The following is a 25,578-nucleotide window of genomic DNA, read 5'->3' as shown; positions in this document are numbered from 1 at the left end:
AATCAAGATTTTCAACCTCCAGCCCCTCCAAACTTTGTAACAAACACTTTGCTGTCCTTAATTGCAGTAGCAGAGTAACACAGGTGTGAAATGGAGGGCAATTTTCTTCCCAAAGCCTCTGAAGACTTTGAGGCCTATAGAGACCTACCTCTTAGCATTGCCCATCTTCACCCTTTGCTTGTAAATCCACATTTAACAAATACAACAGTAGCGACCCCAAATGGTACAGCTTTACAGTATGGTTACTAATGCCGCCCTTTAGACAATAGTTCTAGAACAGTTTAGTATATTAAATGTTGTTTCCAGCAAAGATCAAAAGTGTAATCTCTGGAGATAAAACATTCAGCCATTTATATTTTTTTTTACTAAAAAATGTAATACTTATGCAAATAAGTTGGTTCTTGAGTCTGTGAGAAAGTGGCTTTGAGGCCTGAATCAGCCCTGCTTAGCCAGTGAAAATCTTTCTGTTGGCTTCAGTGGGTTTTACATTAAATCTTTGGTGCATGTGTGTTTTTTCTGAATGAACCAAAGAAAAAGCTGATACTGATAACTGGTCTAGCTTGTTATAAAAGTGCTTTGTGTTTAACAGTGTGTATTATCTCAACCTTAACTCTAATGATGCTACCACCTTACTATACTATACATTTTTTTAACTGATTATAAGAAACCAGCATATTGCCCACTTCTTCTCCTCTGACACGGAATCCATCTCTTTTACTCTTTACTGGTACAACAGAACAAACCTCATATGCTGCAATCTGAGCTAGGGGAACATGGGCTAATACAGTAATTACATAGCCTTTTCATCCACCTGATACTTAGTAGTTTTTGGCTAGCACAAGTGCGCACACATTTCTGAAGCCCGTGGAGATATCTGCTTATCCAGCTATGAATTTGGCACTGCAGGCTTTGCTCAGTGGCTGACCCTCAAGATCTGTCCTTCTTGTTCCCCTTACAATGGATTATGAACTCTGCAGCAGTAAGCAGTTTTCAAGCCTGTCCCATGGATGAAAAGCCAATACAAAAATGATTGTTTAACAACCAATAATATAGCATTTTATTTACAAATAAACTCAATCTGCAAGTAAATAGTGAAACAAATTATTTCTGTGGAAATGCAAGCCAATGAATAATGACTAAGGAGCCACAGCCTAACATGCTTTGGATTCTCTGGAAAGGTATTCTGCTCCTTGAAGTGTTGACAATGAATTAGTGAGGATAGTGACTGCTGTACCTTCCAGCTCAGATGGTCCCATTCAAGCTGAAGAGGATCCCAACTCTAATCTACTACCCAGGACAGGAAGTATTTCTCACTTCCTCTTTTTTCTTAAGAAGATAAAAAGCCTGTTACATAGGCTCATAAAGAGGAGCACCAACCCCACATGTAGGAAAGGCTCTGGTTAACAATCCTGTATTAATGGTGCCACCAACAAACCTGTATTTGGCCAAGTCCAAGTTGGTTCATTATTACAACAGCCTCAAGGAACGTGTTTGCTAATGTACCGTAGTTTTGAAGGTAACAGTGTCTGAAAATAATTTAAAACATGGCTACCAACAGTAATCCAGGCATGTCTTGGAGTGCTAGTGCTTCAACCACTTCCCTGGGGCTAATGTTTGCCAGCAAATAAGCAGCTGTTCCAGATTTTTTTCTCCAGATTCCCTTGGGCAGCAAAGCCTGATGCCCTTGTTTCCAGTGACAAATGGGCACCTGTCACTATAATTAAAAGGTGATGGAGCATCAGGTCTGAGGTATGTCATTTCTCATGGTGGCTTCCATTGACCTCTTGGTGGCCAATGTTACCGTGGCACAAGACTGAGCGCGAGCATATCTAGGAATATGGAGAAACTGCACGCTGGAATACCCAGAGAGGGGGACACAATCTGAGAGAGAGAAGACACCAGAAGTGTAGGGGCTAGAGAAAGAAAAGCAGCACAGGAGAGCACCTCCCAGCATCTGAGCACGCTCAAGGAATGCAGTCTCTTAACTAGCTTCTGATGGGGGTGTTGAGGAAAACGAGGCAGCCGTCGTGAGACTCACAACGCCAGACAGAATAATTACTTGACTGACAAGTCGCAGCTTCCCTGTTTGTTAGTCATTTAATGTGTCCTTGGAGCTGCTGCCTCTTGGAGGTTTTACTCACAGTTGTGATTATTTCATGGGGGTCTCTCAGAACTTCCCACTGTCCCCAATTTCTCTGGTTTCCTGTGCTAATTTTCCTGCCAACTTTCATCTCTGTTTGTGACAGTCACACAGAGGCCAAACTTAGTGCAGAATTGTTTTTAAACTTCCTCTCTCAGCAGGGCATAGGGCTAGTGACTCCACCGTTCAAGAACCACACTTTGGTTTGTTTTATGCTGTGCCTGTGCCCAACCCTGAAAAGTACTAAAATGTGCTTTTAACTGTGCTCTGGGCTCCTGCCTGCTGTAGGCAAGTGTGGATTACATGCTTTGCAGACACTGTGTGGCTGCAACTTTTGAGCCAAATGCTGAGATCAAATTATTTTCTGGTTGAGCTCTCTATGCTTGCCATGTGGGAAGTTCCTTGCTCGAGCTAGTAACAGATCTTTCACTTCTTGAAGTTTCACTCAAATTTGATTGTATATGCTTTACTTCTGAAGGTAATTTCCACTTCTGTGAAAGCAGAATGGATGCTGCAATGGTAGAAAGGTCAAAACAGTCTGTTCCCCTCTCTCCTTTCATTTGTCACAATAACTATGAATTACTGCCTTTTGCACGGGACAGCCAGATGATGAACTGACTTTCACAATTCAGTGAAACATATTTTTGTTGCTGTCTCCTTCCCAATCAGCCTCTCCTGGTTTGTCCATTTTCTCCAACAGTTGTGTCCTATCTGATACAGAATATGATCTCTGTAGGGCAATGACTGTAAGTCAGGGCTGGGCAAAATGGCAGATCCGGCCAGTTGCCGGACTCCACGTCCCGGTAGCCCCTGCCTGCGTGGCTGGGGCCAGTTTCCATGGAGACCCCAGCAGCAGCCACACTGATAGTGCGTGGCCAGGGTTTCAGTACAGACCAGCCCCAGCAGTGCTGGCAGGGCACATGGCAGAGCAGGGGCTCCTGAGCTTGGCTGGGATCTTGTGGCAGTGACAGCTTGATCCAGAGCCAGGGCAGAGCTGCAATCTGCAGCCTGTATTGTGCAGGCAGGGCTATGCAGGCAGCAGATTGCGGTTCTGCCCCAGCTCCTTACATCAATGACAGCATAATCCAGAGCTGGGGCAGAGCTGCGATCTGCTGCCTGCACACCCCTGCCTGGAGCCTGGAGATTGCAGCTCTCTGGCTCTGGATCATGCTGTCACTGCTGCAAGATCTCAGCCAGGCTCCAGAGCAGCTCCAAACCTTCACCATCCCTCCCACCGGCGCCAATGCTGCTGCTGCAGTCCACCTTGCACAGGCAGCGGCAGCTGAGCCCACCCGCTCCCGCCCACAGCACAGCCCCCTTCAACCTCCCCGCTAGGAAGAGGCTGGAGCCACTGCTGCCTGCAAGCGGTGGTCTCCATGGAAACCCCAGCCCCACGCTCTGACAGCAGGGCTACTGCTGGGGTCTCCATGGAAACTGGCCCCAGCCACATGGGCAGGGACTGCTGTGACATGGAGTCCACTGCTGGCCAGATCCGGCCCATGGGCCAGACTTGGCCCGCCCCGATGTAAGTTCTACATTGCCTAGCACTATAAGTCCCTGATTCTTGACTGGGATGACTAAGCAGTAGTGCAATACACACAGATAATAATGCAGGGAGCCCAAATGTTTTGATGCTGACAGTCACCTAGGGAGCTCACCAGGAACCACAGGCTGAATCTAACTTACACGTGTATTCACTTACTCAAACAAAAATAAATGTGCAGAACTGCACTACTTGCCTATATTCACTTAACAGCCAAATTAGAGTTTGCTTATTAGCCAAGTTCTCTAGCAATGGATGCATTCATCTGGCTGGCTGTGTTCTTCTCCCTGTCATCACAGCAATTGGTGACCACACATTCTTCTTTGCATTTGGGCATCTCTACTCCAAGTTCTCCTGGGCCAGCTGTAGCTCAGACAGGAGGCAAGGATTCTAGACATGCCGTGGGGTCCAAGTGTCTGGAGAGAAAAGAAGGCAGGTATTCTAGTCCTCCCAAATGTAAACGTAGTTTTATTTAATGCCTTTCATTCATCACAAGGTATTTTCCCTGTCCCCACCTGCCAAAAAATAAGATGGCAGCATAAGGCACCGTGTAGACACATGCACAGTCCACATACCATCTATAGAAGGTTTAAAAAAAAAACACATAGCTATAGTTTTTACCAACAGCCCCAAGTGTCCTCATTACTAATGTACACAATATGATTGTCCCCAGAGTTTATCGTGGAGAAAAGAACTATTAAATTAGAATGGTAGGACTGCCCCCATCCCCAAATAAAAAAAAAAAAAAAAAAGATAAAAACACAGGTACAGAGCTTAATACCAGAGTAATGAGATAAGTTCATAAATTAAAAAAAAATACAAAAAATCAACTTTCACTCTTATTTTCAGAAAGGCCCACATGATGTGATGCACTGTGCAGTGAGCATGCCCAGAGATTCCATGCTGTGTCCTTTCCCCTTTTCGAAGCAAGAAAACTGATAAGTAGACCCAGTACTCCTAGTCTTTTGTGTGCTTCAGAGTCATTCACGTGGTGAGAAAGCAGGCAGAGTCCAGTTTCAGCTCTACGCATCCAGTTTAACCAGATAATCACAGGATCCCTGCTTGGTTATGTGAAATTTTCTCCTCTTTCCGAAGGAAGGAGGACTTGATGGGCAGATTTCCTGTTGTAGATTCTTAAAGGGTTCTATACAGAGGGTTCCCCTTCAAGTCGCTGTGAGCTCTGTTTTAGAAAAATGCTGAAGAATAGGCTGAGGTGATGTAACAGTTTGAGTGATGTGAGCTCAGCACCGAGACATTTGGGTCTGCTACAAGTACTCCAATTCCAGGGCATGCCTAAGAGCCTCTAGGTCAGCATGGCAAGAAATTCTCCAGAATGGCATGTTGTGCTAGAATGAAACAAAAAGATTTGTTTTAAAGAGCAGGATCAAAAGATCTTAATTTGCCCCCCTGAGCAATTGGGAGTTTTAAAGCTTTGGTCATGTGCTCGTCATAACAGACAAAAAGGTTTGTTTTAGGAATGGAGAGGGTTGAAGTCCACTCTAGAGACATGTCTCTGCACACTTTTCCATTCTGCAGCAAACTGCTGGAAACTGCAGGTCCTTGCCAGTTTGTGAAATACTTTCACATGCTGCCCTGCTTCAAAGGGTAAATGGAGCTGGGCAAAGCCTCCAGATACCTACAAATGTTTTTGTATTATTCACTAAACTTTACCCTCAAACTTTTCCTTGAGTTTAGTGAGGACATCTTTAGAATAATTATACTCATAAACAAAACGTTGATGCTATTTCATGGTATTTAATGTGCAGGCAAGAGGTGCTGAAAGATCTTCACAAACTGAAAATTCTTCCTTGTAACATGTGCTACAGGCCATCATATAACTACTTCCCAGTAACACCATCTTTGTGCAGTCACCTCTTCATGAAATACCAAATTGTGATAAACTGAAGTCACTTGCCTAATCAAAAGCATAAAGATTTTGGCTTTATAGCAATTACATTTCTGCTTGCAGGGAAGAAAGTCCTCCACAAGGAGTGGTAGCTCATGAATTATTCCCTTGGGACTTGAGCCCATCTAGACCAGTATCAGCTGTCTCAGGGAAAGACGAAAGAAATGCTGCGGTAGGCACACAGAGAGTAACTTGTTTCCAAGGAAGTTTCCTCCTCACTTCCATCTATCAGAGACTTCCTTATGCTTGGATGCATCACTTTTACAATTCTTAATTTTTTTTTTAATTTTTTTTAAGTATTTGCTGTTATAATACTGATAGGCCATTTTTATTGAAATCTCTCTTCACAATAAACATCTACAAATCCAGTCCTCGACCTTAGAGCAGTCATATTAATGCCTCAATTCAACCCAGGGAAACTGTACATACTTTCTTTCAAAACCCAGATGTGTTTGCAAGAAAAGAAATACCTGTCATCTGAGAGTGCCAGTAAACAAGTGATGCACAGTTACCGCATGGGTCTGGTCAATATTCTGATAATAGCGCAGGTATTGTTTTGATGCTTCTGACTAGCACTTGATCCTCACCATGGTTTTCTACGGTCAATCCTGATGGAATGAGAGAACCTCAGAAGGTCCAAATGTGCCATTTCAATCTTACTGAAGCTTCTTTAATTCACTGTTGGGGGGATGGGGGATTATGAAGAGGGTGGGGGCTAAGGTTTTACTTGGTTTTTTAATCCAATCCAGTTCACCCATCTTTATTTGATACGAAGACAAAGTCCTGGTCAACAAATAGATTTTGTATCAGTATAATTACTGCAGCTGGGAATGTGATGTTTGTGTGCTTTTTGTTTTTTTTAAACCCAACACAGTGATATTATAACACTCCTAGTGTTGATGCAGCAACATCTGTATAAAATGCTTTATCTATCTTATTCCCATTTCTTGATAGGAGTAACCGATATAACTGCATAAATACTAGGAGAGTTGTAGCCCTTGAACAATATCAGTACAGATTAAGCAACTATCTAGACAAGGCTTTATTCTGGTGTCTTGACATTAAGCATCTCATTTCCTGGACAAACAAAATTGTTGAAGGAAGAAAATGCTTTCCAAGTGCAGCTACCTACGTAGAACAATCTAGTAGCTCCTGAGCATGCTCTAACATTTAAATGCAATGCCGGCTCTTTTTGGGTATGTTGCCTGTTGGTAACCAACAACAACAACAACAATCTTTCCTTGAAACTTTGTATCACTCTGTTTACTCCATCACAAGACACACAGGGAGCAAATAGGGGAACATCTGAAGTGACTAGAATGCACTGCTCTTCAGTTTCACTTCAGAGGGAAATAGTTATTTCCTCCCTCCCTGTCCCCATGTGTATATAAGATCGCTTCCATTTAAATTATCTATTTTTCATCCTTTAAAGAGCAGAAAACTTGGCCTCTCAACCACACCCATTGTTCAGCTCTCTCAGATTTATCAGTCATCAGATGGTAAAGAAAAATGACCCATTAAAACTGAGATATTATCAGTGCTGCTGACAAAACAGTGAAAGGCTTTCTGCTGCCCCATTTTTTATAAAGCTCAGGTGTGTAGCAGCCTTGACTAATGACTGTCATCAATCAGGGGCCATGACAGTTCCAGCAAACAATGTGTTCTGTTAATGGGAGAATTGCTTAAGCCAGGAGATACAAGAGGCCTCTTAAGATCCTGCCTGTAGAAGATTACTGAACCCTCCTGCTGCTTCATACCGTCAGGGAGCCTGGCAGCCTTTGATGCAGTCAGGTGCATTGATCCACTACCTTTGAAGTACAGCAGAGGGTGGTTGAAAATGGCAGGCTATTATCATTTCACTTTCAGCCCACTTTCATATTGAGTTTTTCTTAGATGCCTTCCCCACTCTAAGAAAATCAGATAAGCACATGGAAATTCAGGTAATTGGTTTGAAAGAGGAAGTGAGGAAAAAGTTCCCAGATGCTTGAAGGCAACACTGGGACAGGACTCTGGAAACAGAGCAAGTTCTGACCCAAATACACTTGCTTGGAGCCTGAACCCCTAGTGTGACAAACCTTGTCTGGAACTTGTTTGCTCACACTTCAGAACTGGGAACAAACCAGGGGGTCAAAACAGAAGCACAAGAGTCTTAGGGCTGTAAGGGGAAAGAGGCAGACACTCTGAGAAGGGCATGTTCCACATACTGATGGTATGCCTAGCCTTGCTGGAACCAAAGCAGTGGCAGATTTCCAATCTACAAAACTTCATGACTTTAGGGGGTCTTTTCTGAACTGTTCAGAGGTTTCATCAGCACAAACAAAACCCACTACATGTACTTTGGGAGCTGCACCATAAAAGTCTGACAGTTCAATTCTCTCTTTTTCCCTTTTCTGAAATTTGGTAGCTTTGCCATCCTCTTTGTCACCCAAACCCATACAGGTTTATTGGGCCTTTGGACTTCACCCGATCCCCACTAAGTCTTTGTGTCCTGCCATCATTTTCTACTGTATCAGTCATTCTAGTACCCTATTCAAAGTGCACCTTCTTCCACTAGTACATAATCCTAGCCTGAGTTTTGGCTTCCCCTGTTTGACATCTCCATCACTTTTGTCTCTTGTCTTCCATCTATCCCAAACATGGTTGCTAGGATGATCTTTCTTTCTTAGAGCTCTGACAACATCCAAGCCTGCTGTTAAGTATGAACCATGCAGGTAACTACCCACATCAAAATATTTCAGCAGCTTGGCTCTAGTCTCAGAGGGAAAAAAGATGCACAAAACTGTCATTTTTTAAAAGAGAAGAGTCAAGATGTTATAAAATATAAATTCAATTTGAGATCCAGGCAGAAGTCCAGGTGACCTCTTCCTGTATTTGAAATGATTTGGCAATCTCAAACTGGAAGCTTCAGTTGGTACCTAAAAATCAGGTATTATTTTCCTGGACCTTTCCACCCATCAACTAATGGGATTTCAGATACTGTCTTCTGATGTGCGCATGAGGCTAAACATTTGGTCTTCACCTCTCTCTTTGGATGCTTGTGACTACATCTGTCCGGTGAGAATGTAACACCAGCATTCTGGGTCGGTTGTCCTCAATTATGTTGCTTTAAGATCCTTCCATCTTACTTAGTTTGTATTCAGTATGCCCAACCTCATTTTACTTTTTCTTTTTCTTGTTAAAATTAATCAAATGGTTCCATAAATCATTAATAAAACAAACACAGCCACTCACTATTAGTCCCTTTGGTATTTCTTGTAATGACATTAGCCTCCATGACCTCACTGAGTATAATATGCTGTAATAAATCACTCGCAAAGAATTCCACTGGAGTTTGGAGGTTGTAAGAGTGCACTATAGATCAGAAACTCACTATGCTTGCTGGTCTGAGATCACACAAGTATGGTTTTTCTTTTCATGTGTCTAATGCCATCTTTATTAATCAGAAACAGTTCCTGGAACATGTGATAGAAACTAGCTGTACTCCTCAGAGAGACTAAAGGTTGTAATGGCTGCCAGGGGGGTAGTGGTAGGATTTATAGTAGGAAATTACTTGCAATGCTGTGAAAATTTGCAAACAGGGTTGAGCAACTAATTGTAAGCAGTCTAGTGGAGAAAGAGTTTGTTTAATGCTCAGTTGAGGAAAGAGCCACTGAAATGAAAACTTGAAGAGCTGAGCCTTGTATCACAAAACTATACCTTTTTTGCTCCCTGTTCCTCTTCAACACCATCTCCTATTACAATGTACACAGCTTTCCTTCCAAACCTCTGCATTATCCTTTCAAAACAGCTCTCTTTCCCTAAACAACAAAAGAGAAGAAGCGTTTATTATCTGTTAGTAGGACTGGAATTTAGCTATCAGTGCTAAGACAATGTCTTGATTTAATTTGTTTCTCTGCCTTTCTCTTTTGCTTCTCAAGTTAGGACTTTATTTCAACTACCAGGGACTTCAGAGTTGCAAACTGCCAAAAGTACACCACAAGTGTTGTGATAACCAATATTTCTCTTGCTGGAGTCATGTGATTGAGCTGGTAGTCTCAATTTTCATTTAAAAATAGTAAATATTCATCAAGGTATCAAAGAAAAGCTTGACAGCATGAACATTAAAGTTCAAATACCAGAAGACTACTAAAAGGACCCCAATTTTTGGTTGTTTTTTTAATATGCTTGAAGTTGGCAACAGAGGTCAGCATGATTAAGACCCAAAGCCCCTGGATAACTGTAAGCTTGGACAACTGTCAGGACTGGTCAAAAACTTCCCTTTGAAACTATTGGTCAATAGAAAGTAGGTCTCTGACTAAGCAGTATTTTTCAAAAACATCCATCTGCTTTCTACAGAAAATGTCAATTTGTGTAAAATTTTCAATTAAGAACTGAGGACCTTCAGCTATACTCTTTTAAAACATGTTGCATCTTAAATTTTCTTTGGAATTGCATTAAGGAAACTAATGCAGTTGAAGATATACAGAATTGTTATTCTGAGGCACATGAGATGAGATAAGAGGTTCAGGGAAACTTTTGGTATTCATCATCCAAAGGGAAGGAGAGGGAAGTGCAGCCCCTGGGGCAGGATTACTAAGGCACATAGTGAGGCGCAGTGGCAGACACCTAGAACAGAACTGGGGTGTTCCTGGTTCTTAGCCCCATGTTCAGAGATCTAGACAAAGATACCTTCACACCTTAGCAGGTTTACTTCTCATCTCCCTCCATATACCAGACCAGTACTTTGAAAAAATCCAAATGGCTTAATTACCTGGGATAATATATCTCAGGTTTTATGATGAAAGCAGTGGATGCTGGGAAAGGACTTTAGGTGTTCAGTAAGTAGAGAACATATATTTGTACTCTACAGAAGCGCTTTGTAGATATATATCTCACCACCAAGTTCCTGTGCTTTGATTTAAGGGAGTTCCTTGTCACCTGCAACACATCACTAAATATTCATTCCTGCATCTTCAATCTCTCTCTAATTTATAGGCATTTATTTGGTGCTTACAGTGCTATCTCGGCCTCTCATCTTCAATGTTGCAACGATACAGGGAAGTATTAGATCAAATGTAGCAATAAGTGGCTGGGAGAGCATGATAAGCATACTGAAGATCACAAAAAAAATTCTGTGGCAGAGCCAGAAATTGAGCCTAGGCCTCCTGTTGCCCAGTCGGGTGGCTTAGTTGAAAACTACCCCTTTTTCTTAGGTCCCATCTACACACAAGGTCTGCTACTAGTTACAGCATAATCCACTGTAAATACAGTTTCTGCTAGTAAATGAGATTGCTAATACTCAAAGTTCTTTGGGTAAATCTGATATCCTTTATTAGACCAACTACAGTAGTTTGAAAAATTCTTCTTTACAAGCTTTTGGGTGCAAACACCCTCCTTCAGGCAGAGGAAGCACCTACAGTTGTTCTGTGCTCTTCCTGGATTGCTAATACTCAGCTCTCGTGTCTTTTCTAGCTTTATCCATGGTTGTCTTCATATAACTGGCCTGCATTGTTGCACCCCCATCCTCCAGCTAAACCAAACTGTGTATGCAACAGGCCTGACCTTCCTCTCAGCGTTATGCATGTGGCAGGGTATTCAAGAGTCTGCTCCTTCACACACTGCTGCTCTTCCACTGTTCCCCCATACAGACACTACAGGAGACCTGCGACTGTTTTCTCAGAGTGCTCTAGTACATGCATGGGCAGTCATTAGGTAGGTGGGAATACATAATCAGTTTTGATATACAGCTGTGCTGTGAATGAAGCTCAACATACTTGTAAATAGGGCAGATATGAGTGCCATCACCTGGTTATTAAGACTCAATTCCAGTTTTCGTTTAAGGTGAGGCCTTGGCTACAGTGCTCTTACCTGTCTTTGTTGCACTATAAATGTTTTCAATAGGAAAGACTGTGCCTAGTCCATACAGGAGTACTTTAGCAAGAGCTGGTATGAGCTGGGTTGTGGTGACCAACACATTTACACAATTAGGCCTAGAAAACAGAACAGTTAGTTGGAATCATAGTCAGACAATCTGTGTCCTTCTCTCCACTGATGGTCTTGATTTCCAAAGAGATTGTTGATGTAGTTAAAGGCACATGTGGATTCTCTGCCTTATTCTATTTATGAATTTAAGAGAAATGAAATAATATAAAGCAAACCAGTGACAAAGACAGACTTGCTAAGGTTTTGACATACACCAGTCACCCAGGACTTTAAGTGGTGGCAAATGTCCAACATAATTTACAAAGGTTCCTTGGATGAACTAACTCATTACTAGAACTGCCTTTTTGTCCCTCCAAATGTGTTTAGTACCTGCCTGGGATGCCACCAATGAGGTATTTAGGAGTCAGCCAGGAAAAAATAGATTCTTTTTTTCTTTTGTTTGGTCCTTTGAATCATATCAAGTCCACCCCAACTTTTGATAATACAAGTCATGTGCAGACTGGCTTCCCTCAAGTTTGGCCCACAAAGGCCTATAAATGTGCCTCAATTTGTTTAGACAAGAGGAAGGGAAGCAAAGGAGCTCTTGGAACAAGCCTGTAGGCAATTTCTTAAGCTGTTCTTACCGGGAATGTATCAAATTCAGAGCCTTCAGAGCGTGTGTGAGCCAAAGATCAGTCAGCGCTTCCAGCTCTGCTCTTAACTGCAGCCAGGTTTCCCTCTTAGGAGTGCCTATTAAACCTGCAAGCAGGGAAAGCAACATCTTTTGTAGCTGCATAGAAAGGAACTCATGTGGCTTTGGATCTATTACACTGAAGGGCCTCCTGCTCTCTCCTGCGTAGGCTTGAATCTTATATTGCCAGCTCCCCCTCTTCCACTCTGGGTGGAAGTTCTTTCTAATCCTCCCCGGTGTCCCAAGGCTGTTGCTTTGAGTCTTCTTCCCTCCTCCAGGACCTGCTGGTAGTTTCACCTGTGGACATCATTGTGAAGCAGATGATGCCCAGGCTGTTTATTAATGCCTCACCGTACTAGTCGTGCTTCACACTACTATTCATCTACTTCGCTCTCATCCAGTTCTCCCCAGTTTTGAGGGAACTCATTGGTTATTTGCAGTCCATATGACTGAATTAGAAGAGGGGTGCTCAATGCCCAGCCCACAGGCGAAAGTTCAATAATCCAGCCCGGGGACTCCCCACAGGTCTGGAAATTTGTCTATGGGCAGCAGTGGCAATTTATATAACCACCACTCCTCTGCTGCCGAATTTCCAAGTCCCAGGGGGCTGGATTGGGCCCAGCCAGGCCAGGCTAACTCTGCACAGAGATATCGAGCCCTGTTACCTTGAGCCTAGATCGAGCCAGAGCCTGGTACAGCTGTGCAAATGGCCCAGCAGGGGCCCAGTGCACCTGCATGTGTTTTGGTCCCGGACAGGCTGTTCCCATGTGCCTTGACTGGGCCCTGGATGGGCCAGCATCATGCCCCAGACTGGGCCCACCAGACATATCTGGGATGGTTCATCTAGCACCATGGGCTGAAAAGGTTAGGTACCACTGGATAAAAACACCTTTCTTAAGATACCTAATTGGAGCTTACATACAGTATAAGAACAATAGCTAAGATGCAGGGCATTTTCTAAAAAATTGTGACCAGTGGGAAGGAGCTAGAGAGCTGAGATGATGCAGATGGCTTTTGAGTCTACCTTGTCCCTGATCTCCCTGAAAGGCTGTGCACAAGGCCCTTATTCCCACTCTCCATGGGAAGGACATTATTCCTACAACCACATATAATGCAAATTTTTAAAATACCTTTAGGAATACCGTTGGTCTCTTTAGGGTTCTCACTGGAGAAGAAATGAAGCAGCCTACTAGAAAACATAGCTGAGCCACATCTGTAACTCTAACATAAAGTAGGCTAGATCATCCCATTACTTTGAAATATAATGTTGAGGGGGCGGTAGGAAGAGGGCTGAGAGTTGCGAATGCCCTTCTCTGCCACGTACACAAGAGTTCATCTATCTGTTTGAAGAGGGTGTATTTTTATGCGTTATTCATAGGCTTGGCAGGATTCGATTCTGCTCAATAAACACTGATAATTTCACTTCATACTCACAGAGCAACCAAAAATATTTCCCCTGTTAATAACTGAAATTTATGGAAAGGGGACATCAGAAAAATGATGGCTGATAGAGCGTGTGACAACGGGGGGGGGCAGTCCTACAGAACCGTGCTGACTGCAGTTTGGGCTGCAACTCCCAGAAACCCCAGGGGACTGGGAACAAAGAAAGAGAAAGTGCTAAAGCAGATGAGGGAGCTACGGACAAGCAGAACCAGGACAGCTCTGATGGCAGCTCTGCTGCTCAGCTGGCGGCAGTCCTACAGTAGTTACGTTTGTCACAGTGTGGGGGGGGAGGGTTAAACTGTCCTATAATAATATACTGTCATTAACAAATTGTCTGCCCCATGCCCCAATTTCATGTAATCCTGAAAAATTTAAATTGATAAAAATCAAAGAAATGCTTAAAAATAAAACACTGATATTATCCATCAAAGTTATTTACAAAATAAAAATTGAATTCTGCCAAACCTAATTATTTGTTGTACATTTGGTAAAGTGGCAGACAGGTTTCCCCACATCAGTTCTGTTATGAGATTATTGGATAGTTCCTGGCCTTATTTTGGGGAAATGATGCAATTTTGAATTGTTTTTGTTAGAGATTTTTAAATTAATCTAAAGTCATGTTCATCACATGCCAGGGAAATTAATGCCCTGTCCAGTTCTCTAGAGAAGAAAAAAATCAGGCCCCCTCAAAGCGACTTCCAGTAATTTCTGAGTAGTGTTCCGAGTAAATACTGCATACTGTGGATATAATATAATACTGTTCTCCTTAATATACAGGAGAACAGGGTAGGGGGATGTTGATCTTTACAAAGTTCACATCAGAGCAGTAATCATTCATTGCCAGGCAGTTTGGTTCAAAGCGAACCTCAAATCTGAACAAGATGAAGAAGGGTGTGTCAAATCTAGACTGAGACTTTACAGTTTAGGCAGGTATCTGCTGATATTTTCTCCTCTAATACCTTTTACCACAGGACCTCAAAGCACCTGCCTCACACATATCTCTGTGAGCTATGTGTTAAACCTCAGTTTGCAAATGGGACAGAAAAGCTGTGATTTCCCATTGGGTTCAATGCATTGGATTTAAAATAGAGCACAGGAGCAGTCTCAGCACTAGTCCACTGCCCCAGTCATCAGACTGCACTCTGCAACAGTTAAGATTGTTTGGTATTGCAGCACCCAGGCCCTTTTGCAAAGCGCACTGTTGTTTCAGGATATCACTGCTGGATTCTGCTGAGATACTCAGGCACTTGGCAGCACACTGAGTCTCTAATATAAGAGGTGCCCTTGCTGTGCTCTGCATCTACCATGCAGAAGAGAGAGGCTTTTTTGGAAGATGAAAGAAGCTGTTCCCTGGCTGGCGACACTCACCTCCAACGTTGTTTTTGTAGGTGTTGTACATCTCTTTCACCCTTCGGTAGCGAAATGCTAATTTCCTCATCCAGTCGACTCCCCCATGAACACCAGAGCCCAGACATAAATTTGCACCAGCAGTTGAACTGTGAAAGCCATCTGCTGAGAAGTTATATGTGCTGAGGGATAAAGGGGAGAGTAAGAGAAGGGACAGAGCATTAGTACAATTACAACTTACCCAATAACATGTAGAAACAAGAATGGTGAGGAGTAGGGGAGCGGAGGGAGGATGCACATCAGACCCTGCTGTAGTGATAGGGGCAGTTGTTAAAGTATAGAAAGGGATCACATCTCTCCTTGCCCTCCTGGCATTTGCTCCTTGTACTTTTACTTGACTTATTTTCCCAAACAGACAAGACCTAAGCATGTCATAAGTATAAGGAGCAGCTCAGATCTCTTGGGCTAGGGCTTATGTCAGATGATAAGAAGAGATGCCTTGAGCAGATGGTTTTCCCTCATTCATTCAAAATGGGCAGGGAATATTTGCATTGATTAACTTCAGGTAAAAACCAGGTTATCATTTTTAGATGCACGTCTGCACATGTACTTAGATTTACCATGCAGTAGAGCCTGTTTACACACTAGTCTGAGCTAGTGAAACAGAATGAAAACCTTACAATGTTTCAGTGCATTGCGAAACTCAAATGAGGATCCCAACATCAGTGAATCCTCTGAGTGAACTTTTCTTTGGAAAGAAAACTATCTTCATCGTGAAGCTTCCTTTGTACCCTGTAATTTAAATAAATTGATGCAAAGCATAGCTCCTAGTCACCATTTGCCCACACAATTACCACATCTATAATACACAGTTTGCAAATGTGTCAATTTATCTAATTATTTGATTAGTTTTTTTATCAAATTATTCAGTGTACATAATTATCTGAATAGCATGCACAATCTTGGTGCAGAGATATGAAAACTTGGCATAATTTTTGTAGAGCCAAGCTGATTTTTTAATGGTGTATCTGAAACTCATATCATTAGATCTCTGGACTCTAAAACCATGGATTTATATAAGAGGACACTGTACTGAGATACTGAGTGCTCATTGTGCTATTTTTTGCTCTGTGGTAGGTGACAGTTGAGCTTAAATTTCAGGTTCATTCATCTAAAGAATTTGTCTGACACCTTCATGAGTTTTGGGTAGTAATGATCAAAGGTTGCACTTCTGAAGATAATATTTCAGCACAGCATGAAACAGTCCAAACTACAGCCTATATTGCACATTTCTTAGCTGTAAAGTTCATGTTGAGCATAGTCAGTGGTGTGACTATTTAGTCTTTCAGCATCAACGTACCCAACATGAAAAAGATGTTGCATGAAAAATAAGTGACCGGTGAAAAATAAGTGGTGGTTGGTAGCTGTTGTAATTTGAGGAAATAAATTCTCAAATTATACAGCAAGTAGATTAAGGTAACATTAGTTAACAGCACATTTATCACACAATAACCTTGAGATCTTGCAATAAATAATAAGACTGTAACCAGGAGTCAATTTCTTATGTTTTACTTATTGTTACCTTTTGATAACCGTATGACTTACTGATATCACCATTATGTATAATATTTGTGATACCACTGAGATGGTGGTGATAGATACAGGGCCTATGAATGGGAGAGTGGGCACTCCTGTTAGTGCAAAGTATCTGGGATTTCTAGGCTTGAGTGCCATACACTTCAGAGACAATATTGCGTGTCTGAGGCTCAAGGATGGTGGTGAAATATTTGGCCTGATCTGGCTTGCCTACTCATTTATTAAGTTGGTGTAGCTGGTGTGAGTTCAGTTGAATTTCAAATGTGTTTTCCAGTATGCTTCAAAGCCTGCTATATTCAGGGCCTGAGACTAAGGCCTGAGCATGTGAACATGAAAAATATGGGAATTTGTGCTCTCATGTATTGATAAATGTAGGAAACATGGGAAAGGGGAAATGAGCAAAATCAAATTATTGTTTACACCGTTGCTCATCTGACAGCCATTTTTAAGCCTCGAGACTGCTTGAGGATCCAGTCCAGTTCGGAAATTCCATACCTTAAGTCTTGACCGTTGTCATCTGATGATACATCATCTATGTGTATCTGGTCACAGTCCTGTAAAACACAGAGGAGTCAATCATCAGGAAAAGGAATATTGTCGAAATTAATGAAAAATGGTTAGGGACAGATGCTTAGAAGAAACTGTTTCTTCTGGGTCCCTGCCAGTACTTCTAAGTACACCCTAGTCAATTAAGTAGTTTGCAAGCAAACTTCTCATGCTGCTTGGCTAGAATGTGAATAGAATTATTGACCATAGGAAAGGATTACCCGAGGTCACAACACTTCTTGAATAACACAGTAAGATGAAACTGCTTCCTATTCATACAGGAATCTGTCGGGTCTCACAAAGGAAAGTGCTTGTCTGTTTACCAGGAAAACGGAGGGGAGTTTTCAGAGTAGACCTTCACTGTACAGTGTTAGATTTACCAGCCTTCCTCACTGATGAACTTTATTATGATCAGTCACAATATTAGGCTTCATTTACGAGAAAGAGGAAAAGTCTTTTTCTCTGGGTCTTTCCGCAGACATTTCCTGTCTGAATCTTGCTCTTACAGCGTTTTCCCAGCACTCGCTGGAGACTTATCTTTTCCTTGACATGTCTGTGGGAGCTGTGCCCATGCACCAAGAGGAGAAGGCACCCTATCGCATCCCTTGTCTGCAGACAGAATTAAGAAATAGTGCACATAAGTAATAAGGAAATCTATACACAGGAAATCTAAACTGAATAGATTATGGACTTGGAGCTAGCCTGCCTGAAATATGTACCCTAGATCTTATCATCCAAATTCTTCATTGTTTGAGTGGTGAAGGCTTTACCTCAAAAACTTGAGAAATGTTATTTCTATGGTTTCTCTCTCTGACTTGACATTATGATTTAAAAAGGAGAAAAAAAATTAGGAAGCTTTTTTTCTTTTTTCTGTGACTCTTACAAGAAAGAAACAGTGAATGCTGCAGAATCCTGGAAGCTTGCAAACATTTTTTGGTTGATGTTCTACCGAATTATAGAAGTTGTGGGGAGAGGGGGACTCTAAGCTGAAACAACTGCCCCTCCACCATTCTCTGTTATCTACATTATGTAGCCTTTATTGTTATCTCTATATAGTTACAGATTTTCAGGAGCTACTCAGACTTTCTCAAAAATTTTTCAAAGCTAGATTTCTGAAGGAAGTTGTTACAGAGGTATGCCGTCCAGTTCTGTTCATAAATTACTCAACTTAAAGAAATCTGGAATTTCAAAAAGTCTCTCCGATATAGTTGTTCTAAAATTTCAGGGCAATAAAAGCAATGTCTCGGTTCCTCAGTCCTGTTTTCCAAAGTGCCCATGTAATGTAGGTGCTTTTCAAAATTTTAGAACAGGGAGTACATTTTTCTGAAGTGCAAGTAAATTAGGGGTTGTACATGTTCTCACTGTGCTATTTTGTGCACACACTTTTCTTTGAAAAATATAGCTCAAATTTCAAGAACTATTATGTCCAAGATATATTCATGTCAACTTCCCCTGTGCTGGAATTCCTAAGAAGATAGTCATTGACAGTGTTGGGGTTTCAAAAACGTTCAATTTAATCTAGTTCCCATCTCCTCAGTTCCTTCCTTACTTTATCATTGAAGACGGTATTCTAAGTGAGCGCCAACTCTACAAACAAGAGCTGAGAAACTAAATTAATAGCAGAGGGTCTGCTGGCACACACCCACACTCTCTCAAATGAAAAAACACTCACCATTGCAGTTGTGAGCTGTGAAAGCCACGCTGAAATAATATTGTCGCAGCCCACTCAGCTTCAGTTGCATTGTGCTTTGCATTATGTAAGGGAAAAGGTATTTGTGGGGGATCTGCTTTTCTCATTTGTGAATGAATTGTTCTGTACACTAAAGTGTGACAACAGTAGCTATCACATTTCTGACTTAATAAAATACCATGACACTTGGTGAGACGCTACCTCATAGTCCACCGGCTGAGCCTATCGTGTTACTGGGTGAAACGCAGAAAAGCTGGACAAAGCAAGAATGTAGACCATGTTTTACTACTTGGTTACCAGACTAATTTTTCATTCTCATAGAATCTGCTTGAGCCCTAGTGAGTGGGGAAGGAGGAGAAGAACATCTGGGCAGCTGAAGAGAAGGTCCAGATTGTTTGAATGGAAGTCAGCAATGAGGACATTTCCAAACCCCAGTTTCCACATCTGTTGCTCTTTGGTTGTTTTTTTAAAAATGATATTCTAGGATTTCATAGAGCAGCATGATTAGTTTGGTGCTACAAGCTATAACTGATTCAGAAAATATAAGACCCCAAACCACTCCAGCCCTTCTGGAACTGAACCTTTCCGAATGCTCTGAAACACGTGGGGCACGTTCTCTTATTCACGGTGCATCCGGAGGGAACTTGATGCCGACAGGCTCCAGCAGCAGGATCCTGTGTTCATGAAACTTCCATGTTTTACAGGAGGCAGAGAGACAGAGAAAAATCCCACTCTGTGCACCTGCTGGCAGACAGTTATTAGCTTTTTTGAGTAGCTCCAGTCAAGGGTAAACTAATCTAAAAAAAATCTCTTACAGCCCTGAATATAATAAGGAGACAGAGGGCAACTGGGAGGACTATAAGCTAAGGTCTTCTTTCACCCACCAGTCCTGATTAGTGGTGATAGCCTGACAGGCTCCATTGATCTAGGAACTGGCAATCTTGCAGGTAATTTGGCTCAATTAAGTAGGTTGCAGCAAGGATGGTTTGAAGCAGGTTGCCTAAATACCACTGCTGGTTCTCTTTCCTGCATGTATTGAAATTGTCCATTTCCTAGCAGGGCAGGTAAAAAGCACTTGGTCTACTGAATCTGCAAAACAGACTTTTGCCGCTGACAAAGGAACATAAAAATGCCTGATTAAGAATAGGGCCTGGCTTAGCAGCCTGTGCATGGGAGAAGTGAGAGGAAGACTCAGCCAGTATACCAGCATAGTGGTTGGCAACGTTTTCCAGTGGCAGGCTGGAATGGCCCAGGCTGGATCTGAGGTGGGCCAGAACTGGAATGCAGCCACTGCTGCCACCACCTACTATCTGGCAGCGGCATGGCACAGGAAAGCCCCTTGCAATGAGGTACAGCATGCACAAAGCCCCCCATCTCCAAATACTGCTGCAGCCCCAGCTCCGAAGGCCAAATCTGGCCCAAGGACTGTAGGTTGCCAATCCCTGTCCTAGCGTGTTCTGCTTGTCACGGAACAGACACAGTGAAGGCGAGACTGGGTCTGCCTTGGCTGCCCATGGAGAAATGTATAGTGTGCCCAGTTTGGGCAGCTACCTGGTGTCAGGCTGTGGAGATATGTTAGCAGTCAGAGCCTTTTGGTGATGTGTCCATCTCTTGCTAGGGCAATACTTTTGTTCCACTATCACATACTTGGCTCAGTAAAGTCCAGCTCCACAGGCAGGATGTTAAGAATTCTGCCTAGCAGTGGAATGGCAGCACCTTAATGGCTCCACGTGATTTTAACTCTTGAGCCTTTTGAAGCTAACGAAGAAATACTATTTTTGCAGTATTACATCCCAGAATTCTGTCAGACCCTCTCGGCTTTGTTAATTTTTAATGGGAGAGCATGAAAAAATAAAGAGACTGCTTAATGCTTGTAAGACAAGTTGGCAGCACTTTGCCCACACTACAGTTTCCTCCAGCTTTATCAAAATGTTTAACTTACCACCGTGCACAGCAGTATGGCATTTTTATAGTTTACCAAGCAAGTAGTCATGCTCTTCTGTGAACAGGCTTCCTTTGATACAAGCAGAAGGTGTCCTCACCCAGATGCCCTAATCCAACTGTGAAGCAAGTCTTTAAATATGGTGTGGACTTGCATTCTAATTGGATTTCAGATGACATGTACAAAGTACTTCTGGGGCCATGGAAGTCTTGCTACCTTGGTGTGTAACACTTCACAACCATTTTGGTCTCTCATCACCAGGCATTCCCTGGGACTTCTTTTCATAGGTAACTAGTTTCCACCCATTTGTAGCACTTGTATCTCCTACTACATTCCTGAAAACTACTGCTTATATCAGTGCTGTCTGGGCCACACTAGCATGAGCCACAAACCCCCTAGGCTGCACACCATGCAGGTGCCCCACCACCAACTGCACTGTGCCACTGGCTTCCCCAGCACCCAGGGCTGCACCATGCCACACTGCCCCTTGGGTTGGGGGAGGAAGCAAAAGCTGAAGGAGGGAGGGGGAGCTATAGCAATGGGAGGGGGGAAATCAATGGCTGGGTGGAAACGTGGAGGTCCCAAATTAACAGTTGTAGACTACCAGTTGAACAGCTCTGGTTTACATAATAAACCATTCTCCACTTGCTAAATGGGGGCAGTAACTACTTTCTGTGTCTACCTTATATACTCAGATTGTAAACTCTTCAGGGCAGGAACAATGTTTGTACAGTACCTAGCACAGATTGGCTTTGATTCAGCTCAGAGCTTTTAACTGTAACTGTGATAAAAAAGAATTATTAATAATAATAATCAACAGTAAAGGGAAAATTCACTACTTCCTGTACCTTTAGCCACCCAAACCTGCTGGCAGGTTGCTGCTAAAATTTTTCTTTAACAAGGCAATATAGAAACATATGTAAAGCTTCTTCTTTGGTAACCACTGAATTGGGGACTTTTTAGGACAGACCAAATATATCAAATGCACATTCCCATTGAAAGATTCATTTTATGTTGTTAAAGGAATTTGTGACCAAAGAGAGACAATAAAGTTGAAGTTTGCCTCTTGCTGTACTCCACTAGTTGCTGTTAGTTCCTCAGCACTGGTGAAAATGGGCTAAAAATAGGAATACAGTGAGCATGTCTATACATGCACTAAGGCACTTTTTCTAATATGCATTAAATTTAATACCTAGTAAACAAATGTGTATTAGGCTGCCTTAATGCACAGTAATACTTGTGCACAGTTTTTAGGTGGCGTTTAATGCGTAGTAGCCTATTTTACTGTGCATTAGCATAATACCACTTTTTTGCTTTAATGTGCAGTAAGATAGGCTACAGTGCATTGAAGCACATGTGTAGATGCACCCAGTGTGTGCAAATGGCATAGGCTTTGCAGAGTTATAATTCCAGTGGTGCATAATCTATATCATAAAGCTGCTGTTTATACTGGGCTATAGGTATGCAGGATGCTTTAGATAACACTTAGAAAAACAAGATATGACTAATTCAGGCAGACTAATTGTATTCTCTAATTACAGACATCTCTTAAATTGAATGCTCTACTGGGAGGGTGCTGTAACTGAGATACAAAGCGACATCTTGGAGCAAAATTTCCTTTCTAATATCTTTTAAGTGAGTTGCAAGCATTCAGCTGTACATGCATGTATGTATATGTATGCATGTACACTGAGCATTAGCTGAATTATAACAGTAAAAAACAATCATTAGAACAATCAGGGCTTGTGGGCAGAGGTGATATCTTTTTATTAGCCCAACAAGATTTTTGCAAACAATGTCTTTAATTGCAAGCTTTCAGGCACAAACACTCTTCATCAGGCATCAGAGAAAAAATTATAAAAGTTCTCCTGGGTAGAAATGAAAGTTTATATTTCATAGGATTTCACAGAGGGGTCAGTAAGACCTCTTACCAGTTAAGAACTGCTGCCCAAAGGGTTTTTCCATCTTTTCCAGCTTTGTTTAAGGGAATCTCATAAAATGGGTGCATGCAGCACACTAGTCTGGATGATGGTAATATCTGTGGCTTCAGCGCAACAGCCATATAGAAATTCTGCAGTTGAATGCAAGCCCTCAAAAGCTTTGATCTGCCACTGCCATAGACGTAAACAGGAACCTTCTGTCAATGTTGCAGTATCAAAAAACTTGCCCAGCTTGTTCATTTGCTCTTAGGGTGACTCAGAACAAAGGTTAATTTTTAATTCCTTTGGAGTTTCATGCTATATTTAAAATACCTGGCCTGAAGGTTCTCTTACTCTGGAATTTAAATAGTATCAGACACTTTATTAATCTTCTCCATGCACTTTACTTATTCTTCAATACAAAATTTTACTTTGTCTTCTGTCTTTCTGTCTCAATATTATTGCACTGGCAATTTAGCTGCTTCAACCTTGCTCAGGTCACTGTTATACCACTTGATGGTGCTACTGTATATTGCAATGTTAGTGAATCTAAAACTGAGTCAGCTTTTATGCTTGTTTTTCAGCCTGTCTTATTTTTTATAGAATATTGTTCACTAGATCTTTCAAGCCTAACAGTTGGTGACATATGATCCTCAAATATTACCCTGCCCATACTCCAGGCTGAAAGTCCTTCATTTATCATCCAAAATGCAGGAGCGCCATGGCCTGAAATCCTTTCAGTAGACAAAAACGGACAGTTTTAGAGAGGAAAAGCTTCTTGTCAAAGTAATTCTTTTTCTCTTTTGTTCTGTTTTTCAGGGAAAAATGCCTTAAGTGTTTAAGAAAAAAATACTTGGTTATTTGGAAACTTTCTGTGAAAGAATTATGCAGAGAAAAATACTTACCACTGTACTAGTCATACTTTGTGAAGAAAAGCTTTAGAGCAGTGCAGAATCAAAGTTGTCTTAAGTCTACCTTTCACCTTGTATCCTCTCTGGGCAGTTAAGACTGGTGTGAGGAGATGCTCATTTTCAGAACAATTTGCATCCAGCAGTGACACCAACTGAAGGTCACTGTTCTGCTACTCAGTCCTTTTCATGCGTCCAAAGCCAGGAGAGGCAGGACACATTTATTCAGCTGCTTTTGTCCTTCTTTTGCATTTTACATTTTTTGACCAAAGCCTGCTGGCCGTACGCACTGTGGAAATCCAGTAAAAATGTTTTTCTCCAATACACCCATATCCTATACAGGTGCACGCTTTTGCCAGGGATCTGCTTAACTCGCTCACATTCTTCCTCCTCCCCATCCTATCCCTCCAGGCCAAGAGTCAAGCTGAAGCTTTTTGATAACACAGGACTGCTCTCCCAAGGTGCTCAAACTGTTTGGAGAAGGAAGCAGCCTTAGTCTTTTTGTGTATTTCCAAACCACACTGGAAGCTTTCTGAGATTTATGCATCATTGTGTATAAATTATAAGAACATAAGGTAATTTTATTCTTTGTGAATTTAACTTGGGAGCCAACAGTGACTATGGTAGACACTCATATGACACTAGACAGTACTCCAGGAAATGTTGTACTTAGTAGTTATATGTAGCTTGTCCACATTCAAAGGTACTATGCCTTGCCAACATTACCTAACTTCCTTACCTCCCCTGAATGAGATCATGTTGACCTCCAGTCATCCCCAGTTTACAAATGGGGAAACTGAGGCAGAGAGGGAAGGTGACTGGAAGACCGATCTAAAACAGGTCTTAAGAACCTAAAAACCCTTGCTCCACTGCTGTGTAATCTTGGAGGCTCCTAAACTTCATAGGCACCCTGCCTTTTTTACTTAAAAGTTTCCAGGCCCCTTGGTGTATGCCCAGAACCATCCAAGTCCCAACAGAACTGAGCAGCTTGGCAACCACCGTAAGTCCAAATGGGCGTTCTCTAAGCACACCCAAGACGGACAAGATTGGACTCCCTACAAATGCCCATGACTTTCTTTTCTAACACTTGCAGGGGTGGAATCTAGAGGTGAATGCAGTCACAAGAGTCCATTCCCTCTGTAACCTGACGGGATTCATATCCACACCTCCCACCTCCTAATATAGTGCTCAGCCTACCAATGTATCAGCTCTTCTGGTTAGGAAACACTCTCAACCCTCCTGCTGCATCTGTGTCACTATGAAGGAGAGACTTCAAGACTTACTGATGCAGAGACAGTACATAAAAAGATGCATGACTGTAGCCTAGTGGTTAGGACACACACATATGGGAAGAGAGTACCCTGATTTCTAGTCCTTGCTCAGTGTTTTATCCATTAATTGATTGTTTAATTTGCAGTACATAAACACTGTGGGACCAGGGACTAGAATCCAGAACTCCCTTCTCTCAGCTGAGTGCCTTAATTGTAAGGCAACAAAGGCCTGCTCAGTCTTTCATATTCTCTTTCTTCGGTCCAATGACTCCTGTTCACTTCTGCACACTGACTCCAGGCTACCTCTGGATTCCATTCCAAGATGTTACGCAGCAAAATGAATGTGTGGCTGCAGCATGTGCTGGCTCAGTCTAACTAGCCTGGGTAACAATGGCAGCAAAGACATATTGGGATGGTTTTTAGTACACGCTAACACCCAAGGTACGTCTGGGGAGCCTAAGAACTTAACAAGGAGCTCTGGACTCCACTCGGAGACGAGGCACCTAAAATGGGTTGGCAGTGTTTTCAGGCAGAGTGCCAAAAACACCTACAGCCTCAAATTATAAGATGTTGGCATACCGGGGTGGACAGCAGGGGAACTTCAAGGGGCCTGATCCTTGTTGTGGTAGTGCAGCTCTGGCCCCTTCCCTGCTGTGTGACCCCAGGCACACATGCTAAGCTAAATGCCTTCATGTGCCACACTCTGGCACTTGTGGTGGGGGTTGCCTACCTTAC

At 42.3% G+C, this 25,578-nt stretch overlaps 1 protein-coding gene and 1 long non-coding RNA gene across 10 annotated transcripts in view; one reads left to right on the top strand and one right to left on the bottom strand.

The window, feature by feature from the left end:
• The window catches only part of LOC149856652 (uncharacterized), a 175,917-nt gene that overhangs the window by 2,212 nt on the left and 148,127 nt on the right, over positions 1-25,578 (top strand). The window lies entirely within an intron of this gene.
• The window catches only part of EYA2 (EYA transcriptional coactivator and phosphatase 2), a 147,096-nt gene continuing 125,651 nt past the window's right edge, over positions 4,134-25,578 (bottom strand). For all 9 annotated transcript variants that reach the window (XM_090064130.1, XM_090064136.1, XM_090064137.1 and 6 more), the window contains 6 exons: positions 17,063-17,121; positions 14,993-15,153; positions 12,135-12,249; positions 11,437-11,558; positions 9,286-9,386; positions 4,134-5,029 (listed from right to left, as the gene is read on the bottom strand). In XM_090064130.1, coding sequence (XP_089920256.1) covers positions 4,949-5,029; positions 9,286-9,386; positions 11,437-11,558; positions 12,135-12,249; positions 14,993-15,153; positions 17,063-17,121 — 639 coding nt within the window. In that variant the 3' untranslated portion in view covers positions 4,134-4,948. The remainder of the gene's footprint in view (positions 5,030-9,285; positions 9,387-11,436; positions 11,559-12,134; positions 12,250-14,992; positions 15,154-17,062; positions 17,122-25,578) is intronic.

This window comes from Crocodylus siamensis, chromosome 10, assembly GCF_052110815.1.
Source record: "Crocodylus siamensis isolate JL-2025a chromosome 10, ASM5211081v1, whole genome shotgun sequence".
NCBI lineage: Eukaryota > Metazoa > Chordata > Crocodylia > Crocodylidae > Crocodylus > Crocodylus siamensis.
The sequence above is the reverse complement of the archived record's forward strand: the minus strand, read 5'-3'. Positions and strand labels throughout refer to the sequence as shown.